The sequence below is a fragment of the Centruroides vittatus genome, unplaced genomic scaffold, assembly GCF_030686945.1.
Source record: "Centruroides vittatus isolate TY-2023 unplaced genomic scaffold, ASM3068694v2 contig_634, whole genome shotgun sequence".
Taxonomy (NCBI): domain Eukaryota; kingdom Metazoa; phylum Arthropoda; class Arachnida; order Scorpiones; family Buthidae; genus Centruroides; species Centruroides vittatus.
Window position 1 is genome coordinate 246,801 of NW_027122389.1, and position 20,408 is coordinate 267,208.

Consider the following 20,408-nt stretch of genomic DNA (forward strand, 5'->3'; position numbering starts at 1 on the left):
TTATAGTAGATGATGAAACGTCAATAACACAAACAATTTCGGTCAATGGTGGTGCTTTTAAAATTTTTTGCTGCTTTAGCAGCATTTATTATTAGCTCTTTATCGGAACGTCGAGCACGATTCACTGACGTTCCAAACGCCATTGTCAAACTTCTAGGCTTACAGAAATGCGGCGCTAAACGTCCGACATACTTCTAGTACAGTACATCTTTGTTTACATCGTCATTAATTATAACATTTTTTTATGTCTAAGACTGACTCGCCAATGTAGACTGGACATAATTACGTAGTAAATTGCTATATTTATATTTTAGATAACTTAAAATGTTTTTCATAAAATTTACTTAAAGAATTAAAACTCTCTTCGGAAAATTGTTTTTCATATTATTTAAAATCATTAACATCTAAACGTAATAAAAATTTTACAGATTTTATCTCTGAAAATCTGTCAATACGATTATAATTTTAAAAAAGTATAGTTGAATATAGTTTTGTAAAAAACCGTACATATAAATAACATTGAATATTCTTTCCTTTTTAAATTTAAAAACAATGCATTTATTGAAATAGCGCCCTACCAGTTACTAAGAAATCGAATCGTTGGAAGCGTTATACGATATTTTGGTGTTTAGTATCCACCAGCGAAACTGCCAGAGGTTAATGCTCCGAAAAGCGCATACACTAATGCCTATTATCTGGCTGCTTTACACCATTCGAATATTTTTGCCGTGGAAGCTGTCCCGTATTCGACGATACGGCGCTACCGTTGGTAATATCCATACACGAATTTATATTTGAATACACAATGTCAATCTTATTGTTTTTTACATGTTTAGAAATTTGTAATAAAATACATAATGCGGTTATATTAAAATAATGATTTTAAGTAATTGAAAGTAAGTTAAAGTATAAAAATAATCGCACGGTATGTACTTATATTTTAGAAAATACAACGGAAGCGGGGCTTCTACAGCTTCCATGGACGGCACACCACTGGATTGTAGTATAGCAGAATTAGAGGAGGTGTTTCTAGACAATACCTCACATTTCTGCGACTGTGTTTTATTTATTTCACTCGAGTAATTTTTGGTGTGTCGTGTTTGTAAATAGTAAACAAATACGATTTGTTAGTCTGTACAGATGCATTTGACGAACCTTGGAGACCTGTAGTATCTCGGCCATATATGATCATTCGTTACGGAGAAATAGAGATCACCCAATTCGGAACAAACACTCCAAAAATGTCGAAATACTTCACGTAAGTTTATCAAATCGATTTATCATTATATAAGAGAAGCATATTAGAAAATATAAATACGTTTTTCATATTAGTAATAAATGAATTGTCGAATTCTTACCTGTCAACAATACATAATAACAGTGACATTAAGATGGAAAGCTGCAGCAACGCACTGATGAACCATATCACGTTGAAAAACTCCTAAAAAGATTTATAAATGGAGGAATTAAAAACTAATAAACATACTAATATTTTATTCGATTTATCTATAAATATTTCATGCACACACACACAAGCAATGTCCACAAATGCATTCATAGACTTGCAGAAATAACAAAAGTCTACTTTCTCCTATTTTTATGCTATAAACCCTATTTATTAAAGCCAAGCAATTACTGAGCGCCACTAAATTTTCCGTTAATAAGATTTCTCTTCTAAACCTTTTTCATTTTACTTAAAAAATTGCGATAACGAGATAAAACAGATTTCAGATGTTATTTAGTTTTCTGCACATTACAGTTTAATATAGTTTTCAATAAACCAATAAATCCTTTGATTAAAGCAATCACGAGAGAATTTCTATGGACGAATCCTTATCTAACCATTAAATTAACCATCGGTGTTGATAGTTAAATAATACTGCTTTTTTTGCATAATATCATGATTTGATTTGTTTTCTAGAACGTGTGAGCAGTTCGTATTTAACTAAGATGCGACTAAGACAAAGTTTTTCCAGAAGCAACAGCAACTTGCAGTAGGGATACGCTGGTGTTGCTCTGCACTACAATTGATTATCGAAAAAATATAATAATATTTAATTTGTTAAAACGATTTTGTAAGAGAAGTTTTTATTTATTAAGAAACTTTTAAAAATTAAATATAAAACATATAATAAGACATTATTCGTATTATTAGAAAACCACTTTTATAGGTCTACTGAATTTTTCCCACCGATAACAGTTGCAAAATTTGTAGAGAGTTGCATTTCTCTTTACAAACAATCGACATTACGGATAATCAAATGGAAAACGTCCAAAAGAAAACATACTTATGCAAAATTTAAAGTAAAGAAAAGTCCACCGACTTTTCAAATTTCCTTACATGTTATACATTAAAAACGTTTGTGGCTTAACGATTAATAGTATATGTCTAATACATCGGTTTGTTCAAAACAGCTTGTGTGAATGCAAATGTTAATAATTTCACGTAATCATTCGTAATGTCCGAAACTTAAATCAATAACAGAATTTTAACTTTTATGCATTTACCAACGATCCATCCGGTGAGTAAATATGAATATGAGTGACATATTTCCACCATTCGTTTTCTAAGTGTTTTCCCTGAATAATAATATAATCCCAATGAGGACCTTCTCCGAGAAGAGGCAGAAGAATTGCGAAGCCCAAAAAGAATAATATCGGAAGTGTATATCTGCAACACGAACAAAATATAATACACGAACCAATAACCGTAAGTGTTAAATATTTTACCTGATAATTCGCTTGACTGAAAACATGATGTAGTACTTGGCAGAGTTTCGTCCACGTTCTTGTCTCAGATACATTACCATAAACCCGCTAGCCAGAAATATTATTCGTTAGTAATTTTAAAGAGAAAAGTATTTTTGCCAAAAAAGTATGTGTTACTATAATTTTTATGATAGCAAGTGTAAACATACTATCGAATATTTTATTTATATGTATCAGTTAAATTAAAATGACTTACCTGTAGAAGAAGAATGATTCCATCATAGTGAAGCCTTGGAGAATAATTTCGAATAAAAGAAGATCCACATGCTTGAAGGCATTGGAATATTTTTCTTTAAAATATAATTATTGTTTTTCTTTATTAAATGGGTAAATATAAAAAATGTTTTGTATGAAATATTTTATTCGATTTATAAATTTCAGATATATTAACTAGCTGCAATATGATAGAAATAACCCTTCGTCGATACGTCACTAAAATTCTGAATCGTTAGTTGTTACTAATTCGGAAAAATTACTGATGTTTGTTTGTTTCAAACTATAGCACGCTTTAGAAATACTACGGCACTATCTATTGTTTACTTGATGAAACTGTCTTTACATGTTGCATATAATATAATTTGTATATTTTTATGTACAGTACATGTTAGAGTCAAAACCCGTTTTTAGTTAGAAGGCGTTTTATCTAATTGAAACTAGTTTATACTGGATGTCTTTGTTAAAACCCGTTTTGTCTAGTTATGACTAATTTTAACTCAAATTCATTTTTGACTAGCAGTAAATTCTAGTTTTAACTAGACAAGACGGGTTTTCTCTAGTTAATTTACTGCTGTATATGCTTTGATTTTAGATAAAACTAGTTTTAACTTTTAACATTAGTTAAAACTAATTTTAGGTACATAAATGTTTGGGGAAATAAATAAAGTTATGTATAGTGATTCGTAGGAAGATGCCTAACATTTTGCTTATGAAGGAAATTATGAGTTTTGGAGGCCTCTAACGAAAATATCGTATTTTTGAGCATGTTTTTCAAATAAAACTTTGGAGTATATGAAAAATAATTGTATATTGTGTTTCTAATGACAACTTTTTTTCTCTCTGGCATTTTAGACATCTCACCCCAAGTATCTGGGTGAGATGCCCAATGACATTAAGTAAGATAACAAATATAATTGCATAAAATTAATTTTCGAATATCTTAACCGAATTTAATTTATTGCATATGTAGTACAAAGTACTTCATAGTAAGTATAACAGTGCAGTGTAAGTATTGTTAAGTTTCCGCCCGTTCTAACGCGCTCTATAGCTAGCCGAAAGCTTTCTTCAGTCCAAAAACCTTTTTGAGAAGTCTTTACATAATTTCTATGCGTATCCTGCAATAAAACGAAAAAACAGAAATATATTAAAAATAGGCATATCCTCTTGGGATGCCGAGTGTCGTATATGACACACAATTTTCCTTCTAAAAAATGAGAAGCAGCTTTTGTTTTTTGCTTGCTAAACAATTATGTTAGTTATTTTTTTCATCACTTGAGTTTAGTGAAGCTTATTAGACCACATGAATCCCACTGCGATAGAGATGAAGGAAAATATAAGTGATTGTCTGAGCACATGTTTTTGGAAGTGATCACAAGTATGACTGTTTCATGTAAGTATTCATTTATCTCTATTGATTATAATTTTACAATTTAAACGTGTTTTTGTTCAGGAGACTTCTAAGATTATATAAGAGTATTTTTTAAAAACTATATTAATAACAGTATTTCATGAGATGAGCTAACTTTTGAATGTGTCGTATATGACACGTTGGTTCTTAGTGTTACAATAATTACATTACAGCCTATGAACGGTTTTCCTATTGGCAAGTTATTTACTTTTATAGTTATTTTGTCATTTAGTCAGCAATATGTATTCTATTATTTATTTTCATTTTTATTAAATTAATTTATTAATAAAAATGATTATTTATTTTTATTAATAAATTAATAAATTAATTTCTGTCATTTGTTTTTGTATAGTTATTTATCTGGTCTGCAAGATTTTGTTTGTTAAGAATTTACAAATTACTAATATCATAAATTATATATTAAAACTAAATCTTTGACATTTATTATAAATTTTTCAGTGTCAACAGATGAAATAAGGAAGGAACATGATAGGACACTTGATATTGATAGAAATTTGTGTAGACTGGAAGGCTGGTCCAGTGATGAAGACAGTGACCAAACATTTAAACCAGTCAGAACATTTATCAACCAAACTGTCCTGAAGAATGTAAGTCATTAGATGATACATTTGACAATGATGAAAATAATGCTTCAGCTATGTAAATAGAGGAAGATTTCTTGACATCAGTGCAGTAACAGACTTCACCATGGTGCCATACGAATAGATTTAAGCCCTTGCTACCAGCTGCTACATTTCAGGAAGAACCCTGAAAGGGTAAGGAGTGTGAGTCTAAAGAATATTTCTTGAATTATATTCTTGAGAATCTCTTTGATGTCATTGCTTGATGATGACATGCACAAATCAAATATCACTGATTCACCTGGAAAAACTTTTGAACTTTACTGCTGATGAAATGAAAACAATTTTTGGATAGCCTGCAGAAGAGATAGTAGAGCAATACAATAAAGAGGAAGAAAAACACACTTCAATATTTAAAATTTAAAGTAAAAGTGTCAAAATGGCTATTCCATTCAGATAGTACAGAAAAAAAAATTAACAGTGAAGATGACAAAGAAAAGGAAAATAATAAAAAAATACTCCAACTCTACATCCCAGAAAAATACAATGCAAAAGTGGAGCAAAACATATACCAGAAATCATTGCAAATGGGCAAAATCACTGCTGCCAAATGCACTGATATAAAAGTGTATGAGCTACAGTGTACTGTATCAAATGCAAAATCTATCTGTGCCTTGTGACAAATAAAAATTGCTTCAAAGCATGCCATATGTAAATATAAAATGTCAATTATTGTACAAAAACAGTCAAATAAACCATTTTTACATTAACAGGACAGTTTGCATTTTGTACAGGTAGAGATCCATTGTGTCATATATGACACATGCCATTTTTTAATGACCGAAAACAAAAAAATTCAAAAAAATGATAATTTACTAACAAGTGACACCCAAAGGTCAATAATATAACAAAACTTCAATTAAAAAAAAGTTTTTTCTAGTAGTGGATCTCAAGAGGATATTGGAATTCAATTAACAAAAAGTAGGCATGTTACCCCAAGAAAAATGTGGCATCTTTCCAATTTGTCAGGGTAACAGGCCTAGTGGAGTCACGAGTTCTACCATATCCAATCGGGATCGGCGGTAGCTCACAATGGAAACTTTAGAACCTTAACTACATCACACATTAATTGTTTTTCGCAAATTTTAATAAATTCTATTTTAACGTTTAGTTTTAAAATGATTCTAGAAACATTTCGCAACAAAAACTTCGTTTTTATCTTCCTTTTATTCTTCTCGGATGTAGAAAATGAGGTAACGGTAGCCAACTACAGCTTTCCGCACTCGATATTGGCCCAACGACTCATCGTACAAACACGTGACAATATCTGACGTCACCGTTCGAAAATGTCAAAAAGTAAGCATCTTTCCCCCGCTTACCATCTTACCCCGAATCACTCTATATGTTGTAGTCAAAACCAGTTTTTAGTTAGAACGCGTTTTAACTAGTTAAAACTAGTTGATACTGGATGTCTTTCTTAAAACCCGTTTTGTCTAGTTAAAACTAGACAAAACGGGTTTTAACAAACTAGTTTAAACTAATTAAAACGCGTTCTAACTGAAAACGGGTTTTGACTGTAACATATATATTTTTTAATAAATTAATGTACTTAATTACTCAAAAAATACAAAACTTATAAAAAACAAATGAAGAGTGATTTGGAAAATTCTGAACTTCAATGTAAAATCTATTAAGTAGGCCTAGTATAATTTTAAACAAATCAAAAAATATTTAAGATAAATTTATTCCATCCGAGCAACAAAGCTACAAAATTCGACCATAAATATGTTTGGAAATCTGTACTTTTGTACCACCTTAGAGGATGAATGTTAAAACTTTATTATTTTTTTTTTTTTTTTTTGCGGTTATCTATGTTATTTTAGGAATGCACTGTTCAAATTTCTCGTCTAAGTTCAGTGGTTTGCTCTGGGCGATGACGAATCAGTCAGTCGGGAAATGTAATTTTCTATATATATAGATTTTGTTCAACTATTCTTAAGCAAACGATCCTCTTATACGGTGTTCAAGCAAATTTTTTAAAAAGGAATTAGCTTATAATATTAAATAATTTTAAAAACACTCCAAGCAATTTTTTACTGTAGAATAAAAAATAAATTATTTTAGTTAAATCATCATATTGCAAAATTGTAAAGTTTTTTAAAACATTATTTTGAAAGAAATTTTGTATTTTTATACAAAAACTAAAGAAATTGCACGAGATTCGGTAAACACGGGTGGATTTTTATTCGATTTCTTCTTAAGCGTTTCGAGTTTCCCAAAATCGAATTAAAACAGCATAACAAAATAAAGGCAACATTTCATACTCGAATATATTCGGTTATTCTTCACAATCCTGAATCTATATAAATAATCGAGACGAGTTGATAATAATAATAATAATTAAATCCATGGAAGAAGGTGAGTTCTATAAGTATTTAGGATTCCAACAAGCCAAACTAACAGAACATGCACAAATGAAGCAAAGATTAATTAAAGAATACCAAAGTAGGTTAAATGCTATTCTCAGAACAGAGCTAAATGCAAAACACACAATTAAAGCAATAAACACATGTGTCATCCCAGTACTCACATATTCTTTTGGAGTTATACATTGGACTCACACAGATCTCGAGCAACTCCAAAGGAAAACAAGAACTACACTTACTAAGCATAAACAACATCATCCTAAATCCGCCACAGAAAGATTAACCCTTCCACGTAAAGATGGCGGACGTGGCCTGATTGACATAGTTAACCTTCACTACAAACAAATACAGTCACTGCGAGAGTTTTTCTACAAAAAACAAGAAACATCACAATTACATAAAGCAGTAACTCTAGCAGACTCGAATAACACACCATTAAACTTACACTCACATCATATAGACACAACGCAACATATAAAAAGCACAGACACCATTAAGCAATCGTGGGCTCGAAAGGCACTCCATGGCAGGCATCCTTATGATCTGGCCCAGGATTTTGTTGACAAAACTGCGTCAAACAGCTGGTTAGCTCGGGGATTCCTCTTTGGGGAGACGGAAGAATTCATGATTGCCATACAGGATCAGGACATAAATACTAAAAACTACAGAAAACACATACTCAAAGATACAACACTCACAAATGACACATGCAGAAAATGTCACATCATGCCAGAAACTATACAACACATCACTTATGGTTGCAAGCTCTTGGCACAGACAGATTATTTACACAGACATAATCAAGTAGCAAATATAATACACTTAGAGCTTGTAAAGAAACACAAATTAGTAGACATCCACGAGCCATACTACAAATACATTCCGCAGACAGTATTGGAAAACAACACGCACAAAATGTACTACGACAGAGCCATAATCACAGATAAAACAATTTATCACAACAGACCAGACATCACACTCATTGACAAACACAATAAAATCACATACATTATAGACATATCCATTCCAAACACTCACAATATACAAAACGCATGCACTGAAAAAATTAGCAAGTACACAGAACTCGCCCAGGAAATAAGGCATCTGTGGAGGATGGATAGGGTGCTTATTGTACCTGTTGTTCTCTCCTCTACAGGTGTGATACCACACACACTACACAAAAGCCTGGGCACATTAGAATTGAATAGAAACACATACATCACACTACAGAAGGCCACTATATTAAATACATGTCATATTGTGAGAAAATTCCTGAATACAGACACACGCACTGATACACTTCTTTAATTTCTGTTTTGGTTACTATGCCTTGACTTTGGTCCGGCATAGTACACAGCCACCGGTGTTAACCGAGTATATCTCACTTAACCCAACATAATAATAATAATTATAATCAGTGCAGAGCCCAAACGGTTAGGAGTTAAAAGTTGGAATTTGGTACACAGTACCAAATTTAAGTACTAAAGTGTTAAGTAACAATGGAAGTGTCAACAATGGAAGTGTTAAGTAACAATAGAGAACAAGAGAAAGCGACGTGCAAGATTTATTGGCGCTAGAAGAAGAAGAAAAAAGAGCAATATGTTAGAACATATTCGATTTTAAAATTTAAACAGATAAGAAAGGTCGAGAAAAACCGAACTAATTTAGAACATTCGATGACAATCGAACGATATAATCAGAACACGTTGTGAAAATCGAACAATATTAGAACATTCGATTTTTAAGTTCGACTTTTCTTAGAAACATTTAGTTTGTTGATGAAATTACTTTTTTTCTTTTTTGACTACAGTAGACCGTCGGTAAGTGGAACGTCGGTAAGTGGAATAGCCGGAAAGTGGAACGATTTTCAGTCGGACTGTGTCGTGCTGAATCGAATGTTTTTGATACTAAATTTACTTCTAAAGTATAATGTTTTTATATTCTTCAATATATTTATTTTGTTTGTACAAAATGCAGAAATAATTTTTAACGATACGATAGCCTCGATGATTATTATAAAAATTTTCGTTAGGCTTAAAATCGACGAAAATTCAACACGAAGCAACACGCAACGAAGAAAAATTTGAACATCGGACAGGTTAATATATTTTTTCGTACATAATCGGAAACTGAAGCAAATCATTAACTAGAAGGACCCCAGTCCCCAATTGGTTCCACTTTTCGACGCTCTACTGTATAACGTAATAATCTTAATCTTCGCTATCGTTACTTTTGCCCGAGCAACGACGGGCCTACTTGCTTGTAAATAATAACTTAAAACTAACTTTGATTAAATAATCTACATACTTTCTAAATAACGCAACTTCAATTATCCTGCTGAATCATTTTCCTCTCAGCAATCTCAAATGTTTAGCCTAAATATTAATCGAGTGAGTTTCACCCATGATTTCGTATTGGAAATTTTTAAATACAAGACAGAATTCGTATGAAAAACGAATAATTCGTCACTTTTTAAAACCGCTTTTTTTTCTTTGTTTCTAGAAATTTATTTTTTCATTTAATTTTTGAACATTCGTCTTCACTTCTTAACGTTTCGAGTCCACTTACCTTTACTTCCCATCAAAATTTCACAGCAAACTTCCTTCAATTACAAAACTTTTTGTACTGCGCAAATCTTGCCTCCCATCTAGGTCATACACAAATAAAGATAAAAGCTGTCAATAGTAATTTGGTATTCTTAATTCATTGTTCTTATTTTTCTAAATTTTATCCGTTGCTTTTACATTCATTGTAGCTTTGACCAATCTAATGATTTTCTGCCGAAATAAAAAGAATAATTTTTTTCTCCAATTATTATTATTATTCGATATTTCATGTATTGGATCGATGGTATAAATCAACACATAATGTAAACGATCTGCTAAGAGGTGACTTCGAGAAAGTTCCTCTGCAAATCTAACCCCTGCACAACTGATTGCATGTTTCTCTTAGTCATTATCTCAGAAGTGTAAATCATGGAGTTGTTTCTTAAGATGTTCAAAAAGACAGAAATAGAATGCCTTGCGTTCGAACTATCAGCATAACGGCTCGTATGCTGCATGGGAATTCCAGTTTCCATACTGCATGACTAACTTTAAAATGGCTAAAATGGTATGGATAAAAGGATATGGCAAAATCAGTTTGTACATTTGTATACGTCTTATCAAACGTTTTGGTGACTTATGTTTCTCAGACGTTGACGAAGTTAAAGATGCAGTCGTGCACTTTTTGAAATCATTAAGCGGGGATCTTTCTCGGTAAAGTACTCTTGTCGTTGTATTCAGCTAGAAAAAGTGTTTTGAAACAGTAGCAAGCACCTAGAAAAATAACTTAGACTGTGTATTTTTCAACGACTAATTTAAATTTCAAACGTAATTCGTTATTAAATTTCTATAAAAGGTTGTACCTTATTTTCGGCACGTGCCCGGATCATTATTCAGTACTGTAGTTTTTCGTGTGCTTCTGCTGAAACACACACGTTGTTTTTTTTTTCATTATTAAAATTTAGTCCGTATCTTTGCTTTCGGATGTGCAGTAAACAAATTAAAACACGTAGTCTCGAAGTCGGTTTGCTTTCTTCGCTTGAACAGATGTTTCCATCCATGTTTTTACATTTTGTCGCTAAATTTAACAAAGAGATTTCAGAAATGAACGCGGGTCGCGGGAACGGTCAAAATTGAAGTTTAATTCGATTCCCATAAGGACATCGACGATCTTGGTTTCTCCATTCTTCTATTGTTTAAAAGTTCGCGTCGTTTTCATTAAGAAAAACTGTTTCTAACTTCTACTTTTTTCTCTAAAAAGATAAATTCCTTTTCTTAAAATAAATCATTTTAACGCGAATTTCAGTGAGGTTCGGACCTGTTTAGAGCCTCACAAAAAGTACATACTACAATCTCATACTAAAACTACAACTGACGAATCGCATATTATTCATACAAGGAAGTCGAGCACAGAATGCAGAGTTAGTATAACTTCATCGAACACTAATTGCAAATATCTCATTCCTGACAGAGTTAGAAGAATCCGTCTATGTAACGCATGACTGCTTTTACATAAGCAATACTCTAAATTTTCGAATTCGGAATAATAATAAACAAAACATTGTTTGATGTAGAGTTGTCTCTTACATAAATTTGCATAAAATGACAGGATAAAAAAATAGGATAATTGTTGCGACAGCAAAGTACTAATCTGTTATTCCGTTAATCCGTCGGAATCGTCTTCTCTGTTCTGTACAATGAGGTTGTATTTCTTGCCACGACGTACCTGTACGTTGGAGGATCGTGCGATGTGTTCGATGGATTTTGCAACCAGTCTTTCCGTTTCTGTAATTTGTCAATTGCTTGTTTCTATCTCCAACACTTTTATGAAATTAATCTGTAAATACTTGTAAAGTGTTTTTGTATGCGTGATACAGATATGTTCGTTTGTGAAATTTCTGAGTTAAACTCTGCGGTGGAACGTAAAACCGTGCAATAAATAGAGAGGTCAAGTGTCATCTCTAGAGTGGGGTCAGATAAACTAAAAATTCTAATTGTTATTTGATTCGTAATAATTCAGAAAACTTATTCCTATTTCGAAAATACGTTTCCGCTTATTATAATAATTAATAAGTTAAAAATCGATTTTTAAATACAATTTCCCAATAGATTGAACCATACATAAATTAACATTTTGAATATAACGGTCAGTAGTGAAAAGCACTTCTCTGCTGTTTTCCGTAGCATTTCATCTTCTCAGGTTAAATTTGGTTTTCATTTTTGTACAGGTTATTAAAATAATTCTCTAAAAATTTAAAATTGAAATAAATATCGAAAAATGGTTACGGTTAATATTCGATCACTCTGTGCAGAAAGTAACTGTAAAATGAGTGACACGCAGCAAAATATTATTTTAAATCTTAGAAACATGATCACAAAATTCTCTTCGGTGACGCAACACTTCGGGTGATCTGCCTTTTTAATAAAGGAAACTGGCCCCTATTTAGGTGTTACAGACGTGAAAAATACCGGAAAATTCCACGTGGCCAGCCCGTCCGAGCGAGGCGCGAAACAATGACGAAACTCCCAGTGTTCAGGGTACGAAGACCACTTAGCCACTGGTGGTTATGTTTGTTACCAGCGGCAGCCTTGACTGCGAGGCCCTGGGCGGCAGATCTTTGCGTGGCCCTTGTCCTTTGTGCAAAGTATGTGAATTGAAAATAGATATATCTGATGACTGACGAGAAATGCAAAAGTTATAAATAAATAAATTTAGTGTGTTAAAATATTATATTTGAAGATTTATAAAAGTTAACAGTCATAGAGACGACAAATTAGTAATGACGATAAACTAAGGTACACGTACATAAATGCCTTAAAACATATACGCAGGGATTTAAAAATGATGATGTTTGCGGCTTATAACAAATAGCTAAAAATAAAATAAAAAGTTTTAAATATCAACTATTTTCTACTCGAGTTGTTGCGCGAGGCCCCTGCAAAAGCGAGGCCCCGGGCGATTGTCCTGCTCCCCACCCCCTATGGCCACCACTGTTCGTTACAGAATTAAAAAAAACCGATTTAAACCAGAAATTTCTTATTTCGTAAGACGATTACGCTACTTTTTAGAAAGTTAATTAAAAGTGATAATATAATTTCATTTTTTATATTGACTATAACAATGAAGGTTAATGTTACCTTAGGTCACAAAATGGCGGCGGTGGGATTTTTTCCCTACGTTGGAGACCGCTGCGGGGAAAAAAGCTTTCCCTCGATTCAAGATGGCCGCGATTCCGGCCGCCATCTTGATTTTCTCTGCAGACTCCGCGGATGTTAACCGAAATAAAAAATAAAAAAAAAGGATTTTTTTACTCACGTTTCGATGGTGGTTGCCTGCTTTTTCCTATCTTTTTTTCCTTTCCGAACGTACTTTTTAATATACGCCCTTTCTCGTACTTTCTTTTACATAATACGGTCTCGTCGATTTCCACCGTTTTATTCGGCCATCCTATTTTAAACGATGTCAAATTACTCACAGCTATAAGCATTACAAACCGTATGAGATTTAACCAATCGACTCCCGTTTTTCTTAATATGCCCGCCGCAATCGCCGAGGTCCTCGCCGTATATTCCAGACACAGATAGTGCCATATAAACGTCAGAATGCAACCCCAGCAAATGTGGCCAAATTTACTTTTAATTGTTCCTTCGAAGGCAGTAGTCTTCGTTCCGCACTTACTACGTCGCAATAAACAGCTTTCTCTACTACTCCGATAGTATAATTTGCATATAAAAAGGCAATGAATGCAAACGGACTCGGTCGGCTGTAAACTTAATTTTACAGCAAATTTCAATGCGTTATCGATATGGGGAGGCAAACCTACCTCCAAAAAGTCGTCTTCCATTAACTTGTAAAAATCACGGGTGGTGCATCTCGACCAAAATTCGGCGTTGCAACTCAAATCGGCAATACTACTCGTTATCGAACAATTGGCAATAAACTAAACACGGGGAGGTGGGGAGGAATAAAAATGAAATATCGTAACCAGAAAAAAAAACACAGCAATTATTCCAATACGCAATTCGTCGCAACACTGCGGTAAACGATTCCGACTGAAAACTAGTCGATTTGCATAAAATTGCATTGAAATTAACGGAAATCACGTCACAGATCGAGCATTTGCATATTCGTTCGTAACACCACTACGAATTCCCCGCCGATATTACTCTCGCACGACGTCACGAAAAAGCTCCCTCTACCGTCGCAAATTTACACACACGACGGTCGCTGTTTCGAGGTTACAGGATAGTCGGCAGCGTCGAACTCAGGGTTGTAACCGAACGGGGAAAAATTCTCAACGGCGTCGACGTCACGACTCTAGGGAAAAAATTTTTCCCCGCAGCGGTCTCCAACGTAGGGAAAAAATCCCACCGCCGCCATTTTGTGACCTAAGGTAACATTAACCACAATGAAGTACAGTCAAACCTGTTTTTGTGCGGGGGATAGGGACCGCATAAAAGAAAATGCACAAAAAACATCGCTCGAAACTTCACGAGTGGCTATAAAAAATAGTTTTCGCAACACAATTAAAAAAATATTTTTTTTATGCGGTGAATAGGGAACGCATAAAAAAGTCTCACGTAGAAAATAACTCGAAACCGTACGAAATAACTAGGAATTAACATTGAAAAGTTAAAAATAATCGTTAAATAATGATTTTATTTGATAAATATAGCTGCAGGAAGTGTTATTTCATTTAACAAGGCGTGAAATTTCACACCCGCAGTCTAAAGCTGGAGAGGAGCTAACTTACCGCATCTGTTCAAATATAACATAATATTTATAGTTTTTATGCTATTATAATAAGAGGGGACCGAAATAAATGTATGAGAAAAAAATTTTACTGAATAAAAAATTAAAAAATCTGCTGATGTCATAGAAAACAACCAATAAAGTTTTTAAAAATTTTACAAGAGTCAATTATGTTCCAATTTGATTGAAATTTTCATATACCGCGCACAAAAAATATCGCACAAAACAAATCGCACAAAAACAGGTTTGACTGTAATTGAACAATACAAAAATTTTGTTACTGTGGCAAGCCTTCTGCATACACTGTGGCAAAAAATTTTATAAATATTAAATATTATATCTTACAATAAAAGAAAAATACCTCCTATTGTGGGAAAAAACAATGCTGTCACGCATACGTGTGCCAACACTACAAGATTTACTAGAAGAAATTTCACACCGCACATCGACTTTGTACTTTCGTCAAGATTCGTCGAATACAATTTATGTAGAGATTCATAAGGTGAAGCTTTGAGAATATACTCGAAAATTTTACCTTAAAAACAAATATTAATAAATTAATATTTAGGTGCAGTTAACAGATATAAATATATTTATTGTAAAACTATTTTTATAAATTGTTTTTAATATATCGGAAAATATAAGCATTAAAGGTCATTTTCCTGAACTCTAAAATAACAATAGATAAATTCTCATTCTTAAATACGTTAAAAGTTTCTTTTGATAATCGTAAAGACTTACCTTTACTCGCCTCCAAAGGAATAATATCGAGTCTCATTAATATTTCTGTTAACGTTGCCAATGAAACCCACGCAACAAATATGCCGAGAACAGTTCTAAATTGTGATAATTAATGTTTTTACATCAATTTACTTATATCTAATTTACATCGTTTAACAATTAATTAGCTAACTATTATTTTAATTATATCTTTCCGAGTGTAAAAATATAAATATCATTTTTGTGTACATTATAACTTAAATAAGAGCTATATTAAAATTGCATTACGTCTTAAATACTTGCTTAATGAAGCCCTTCCACTCGTGAAGCTCCGGCTGGGTCCGAATCGCCATCAAACTTTGTCTGACAAAAATTGTAAAACTAAACCACGAAAAATCGCAAATACTTCCCATTTAAAGTCACACAATGACGAAAACTGGCTAACATTCGGTATCGAAATTCGGCGTTCAATCAAACACCGACGTCGACGTTTCCTTCGTCACGGAGCTGAAACCGAATTTTCTCTGAAAACTGATAGAAGACCATTCGGAAAGCGCGAACGAAGAGCGAAAACCAGCGAGATGAGCAATCGAAGAGGAAAACACATAAAAACACGTGATGAAATAACACGGATTCCATTTTTATGTGTTCGTTCCTTCTCCAGCAGATTCCTCTTCCACAATCCCACTTGAAACATTTTTAAAAAACCCCTTCTCTTGTGCGTAAGTGTTAAGGAAGGTCTCATCGATTCGTCACGTTACTCTCGTATCTGTCGAAAGAGAACCTTCCGTATGTCTGCCGTCTCGATACGTTCCAACGAATCCACCCAGAGACGGTTTATCCGGTTTTAACCGATAGACATTTTCTCTTTTGGAGAATGGTTAGTCATAGGACACGAAACGCGATTAGCCGCTGTACGTCGAAGAGCGGAGAAAAATTCGCTACTATTCGTTGTTATTACTAAATAAATTCTGCAATGGTTTTAATTAATTTAAAACTATTTTTTGTACTTTTTAAATAGGTGAAGTGACGTCACGCATTTGAAATTAACATTTATATACGTAAGTGAAATAGATTATCTTAAAATTATTTATTTACTCGTCGTTTAAATATGTTGTGTATATCTAAAAATTATGTAGACATTTATAACCAAATAGAAGATTTCGTATTACGCCGAATATGAAAATAAGTTCAGTCACTTTAGCGAATCAACGTTAACCGAAGATGTATTAACGTTAAATAATAATAGAAAATCTATCAGAGGAATATTAGAACAGTTTTAATGCCATCAGAATTGTATTGTAATACTCATTTTAGAATTTAAAATTAATTTAAAATTATAATTATTAAAGTTAATAAGAGATGACGCCTAACGCCTTTCTCTACTGCCAAATTGGTTGCGTAATATATTTAATTACCAAATCTAGCTCGATAAAATTTCGGCAATTGGTTGGTGTCTAGCTTATAACATATCGAGTGTAGCGTTGTTGTTTATGGTAAAATCTTCAACACAATACGTTTGCATATCTCTTGTTGCAAACAGGAAACAACAGCTACAAGTGGTTTTGAAAAATCTTAATGACTAAGAGCCAAACCCAAACATAAAATAATGATTTCTTTAAAAGGAAATCGAATGAAATGCTAAAACAACACGAAAGGGTTGACAATTAAACAGTGTGGACGAACATCTGACAGGTTTAAAAGATTTGTGAAGTCGGAAATTGAGCAGTGAAAGACGATAATATCAAGAACATCAATGTGAATGTAAAAAGAAATCTTATTAAATGTTTGGAAAGTGACGTCGTTTGGAACGGAAAATCCATGTTTTCGAACCATTCAAAATCAGAATCTATAGATTTGATGAAATTTCTGTTTAAAGAGAAGAAAAAACTAAACCCTATAGATAAACGAAAAAACAACATGACAGGACATCTACTAAGATATCCAGGTCCAATTAAGCTATCGACTGAGTGATAGAGAAAAAGTTACAGGTCGACCTGGAATGTAATATATTGAGTTATAGTAAAAGGCAGAACACATTTCATGATTCTGTTCAGTAATTCTTGGAATAAAGAGGAAAGAAATAGCAGAAGCAGTTCATGATTTAAACCAGAATATTTAAAATACAAAAATCAAGATGTGCATACAAGTAGAGAATCAATTTCTATTTAATATCATGTAACGCGCTACAGAATAAAGTAGATTCGATTGGCTATTTTCTTTGTTAAACTTATTTTTTGTGGTAAGATTATTGGGTAAAATGTTTTCAATCAATTTATTATCGTGTATTTCGAAAAATAAAATATTATTTTATAGTATACTGGCACAATGAAATGACTTCCATTCAACTCTTCGCAAGTTTTCCATCTTTTATTCAGTTACTACGCCATTTACAGATGCGTTTCGGGCGTTCGCCCCTCCTCAGCTAACTAAACATGAAAACAGATATAACGTAACATAAGAAACATTACACATTTAAACGTGAGCTAAACACACAAATTATTTCATAACCAGTAAAACATACCTGAGATTAAATTCCCCAGACACACCCACGAACAGCATGTAATGGATTGACAGGTGACAATAGAGATCGCGTAACGATTATTGTGGTATTTATAGATACAGCTCCCGTACATCTGTCACGACTACACAGTCGGGTTCCTTTAATTTTGAAAATAATGGTGAACAACTTTATACATACATTAAAACTGCGTTTATGATACATCAATGCGTCTACAATTTTGTTGTTCCTAACACAGAAGTTAACACGAGTTATGCACAAGCAAAAACGAACATATCTCAAAACTTAAGTATTAACATATAGATGAAAGATCTAACGAACAATTTCCAATTTTGCGGAGCGAATGAAAGAAGGGTTGGTTTGACACGAGGCACGCCTAATAACACAGCGTTTAAATATAACTAGTTATAAAATTAAATTATCGAAACAGAAATTACAAACATTATATCGATAACTAGCTTACCTATAGTGTATAGCATAAAACACAGTATGAAATTACATTGTGTTACAGTTCTTTCGGACACATTTTATAAACTGCTATCCCGACTCTGCTATCCTGTTTACTAATTTGCATATATATCGGCATGCAGCAATATTACATTTTGAATTTTCACATAAATTATTAAAAAGAATTAACGGTAGAAACACACTCGAAGTTTTGTACATAGTAAAACATCTTGAAAGTACCTGTATATTAACCAATTTTGATTAGCGTGCAATTATAACGAATAACCAACCAATTCTAATATTTTCATCCAGTTTTCACCAACTCTAACGCTTAGATTCTTATTTATACAATTCCGATATTTATTTCTTATTATTCCTACACTCTCTTTAAATTTTCGATCGTACGCTTTCTTTTCGTTATGTAAAATCTGTATATTCAATTGATCGATATTACAGTTGTTGATTACGCGATGGTCATGAAAAACTGAGTTTAAGCGGCTGTATTTTAAGTCTGATATATGCTCTTTGACACGTGTTTTTAGTTTTCGTTTAGTCTCGGCTATGTAGAAACTATTATTTTTGTATGTACAGGGTATTTTATATATTATGTTTTTCATTTCTTCTTTATTTACTTTTTGTTATCCTGTACTTTGTTTAACAGTTAATCTGGAGATTAAATTTTTATAGTTTGAAGCGAGCTTTATATTATTTTTCCGTATCTCTTTATCTATTTTTTCGTACGTATTTTTTATGTATAGAAAACTTGAGTATTTAAATTTTGGTTTTGTTTTTTTCTTTTTTACTGGTATTTTAATAATATTGTCTATTTTTCGTTGCCATTCATTGATTAATCTGGTAGGGTATCCATTTAGGCTAAATTTTCTCTTTAGATCATTTATGTATTTACTTTTATTTATTTGTTCACTAGTTCTATTTTGTATTTTCTTATATTCCGTATAAAAAATATTCTCTTTAATATGCAAAGGTATATTAGAGTGATAATTCAGTGTGGTTTCGATCGAACATGCTTTTTTAAAAGGTTTAAATATTAATGTGTTTTCTTTCCCAGCGATTACGACATCAAGATACCGTATAGTTTTGTCAGTTAGTGCTTCTTCTTCAATTTTAAATTGGATTTCCGTATCAATGTTGTTTATTAGTTTACTTATTTTTTTAATTCTAACTTACGCTTCATTATGTACGATCAGAACGTCATCGACGTATCGTTTATAGTATTGTATACCAGGAATATGTTTAATTTTTACGTCTATTTCAATCATTATCAGTTCAGCTAATTTCGGCCCTACGACCGACTCCATACTAATACCATTCTCTTGTATATAATATTTGTCGTTTATCTCAAAATGATTACTCTTATAAGCACATTCTAATAGATCTATAATATAAAGTTCAATATTCAATTTTCTTAATTGGTTATTGATCACTTGCCATTTTATTGATGGATACATTTCGATTACGTCGAGACTAGCCAATTTTGACGTGTTTCGTATTTGGACCCGCTTTACATCATGCAGAAGTTCGTGTGTATTTTTAATAGAATAAGTTGAATTTTCATAACTCCTAAGCTTTCGTTTTAAAAATTTTTATACGTTGTAGAATACGGTGAATTTAAAATCTACAATTGGCCGCTCTTTTCGTCTTTCTTGTGAGTTTTCAGTTGTATATTTAATCTAGGTTTCATTTTATCTGAGGATAAAATGAAACCCTTTTCACTTTTAGTAACATCTCCAAGTTTTTGTAGCTTCGCGATTTTTTTATTTAATTCGTCGTATATGATTTTCCTTGGATTAATCGGTCATTCTCTGAAGTTTTTTCCTTTTGTAATTTCTAGCTTTTTTAAGGTAATTCAGTCTTGAGTCACAACAACAATCCGCTTGCATTTATCAACTAATTATATTAAGTTTATTGTCATTTAAATATTTATGCAGTTTTTCTATTTCGATTCTATATTTATGGTAATTTTTATCCCAAATTGTTACCTTATGTTTCTGTTTCACGATATA

At 32.4% G+C, this 20,408-nt stretch overlaps 1 protein-coding gene across 1 annotated transcript in view; it reads right to left on the reverse strand.

The window, feature by feature from the left end:
* The window catches only part of LOC136979745 (nose resistant to fluoxetine protein 6-like), a 125,437-nt gene that overhangs the window by 80,853 nt on the left and 24,176 nt on the right, over positions 1 to 20,408 (reverse strand). Inside the window, exons 5-10 of the mRNA XM_067275768.1 lie at positions 15,438 to 15,532; positions 15,058 to 15,231; positions 2,966 to 3,059; positions 2,731 to 2,817; positions 2,509 to 2,671; positions 1,359 to 1,441 (exon numbers count right to left, since the gene is read on the reverse strand). Coding sequence (XP_067131869.1) covers positions 1,359 to 1,441; positions 2,509 to 2,671; positions 2,731 to 2,817; positions 2,966 to 3,059; positions 15,058 to 15,231; positions 15,438 to 15,532 — 696 coding nt within the window. The remainder of the gene's footprint in view (positions 1 to 1,358; positions 1,442 to 2,508; positions 2,672 to 2,730; positions 2,818 to 2,965; positions 3,060 to 15,057; positions 15,232 to 15,437; positions 15,533 to 20,408) is intronic.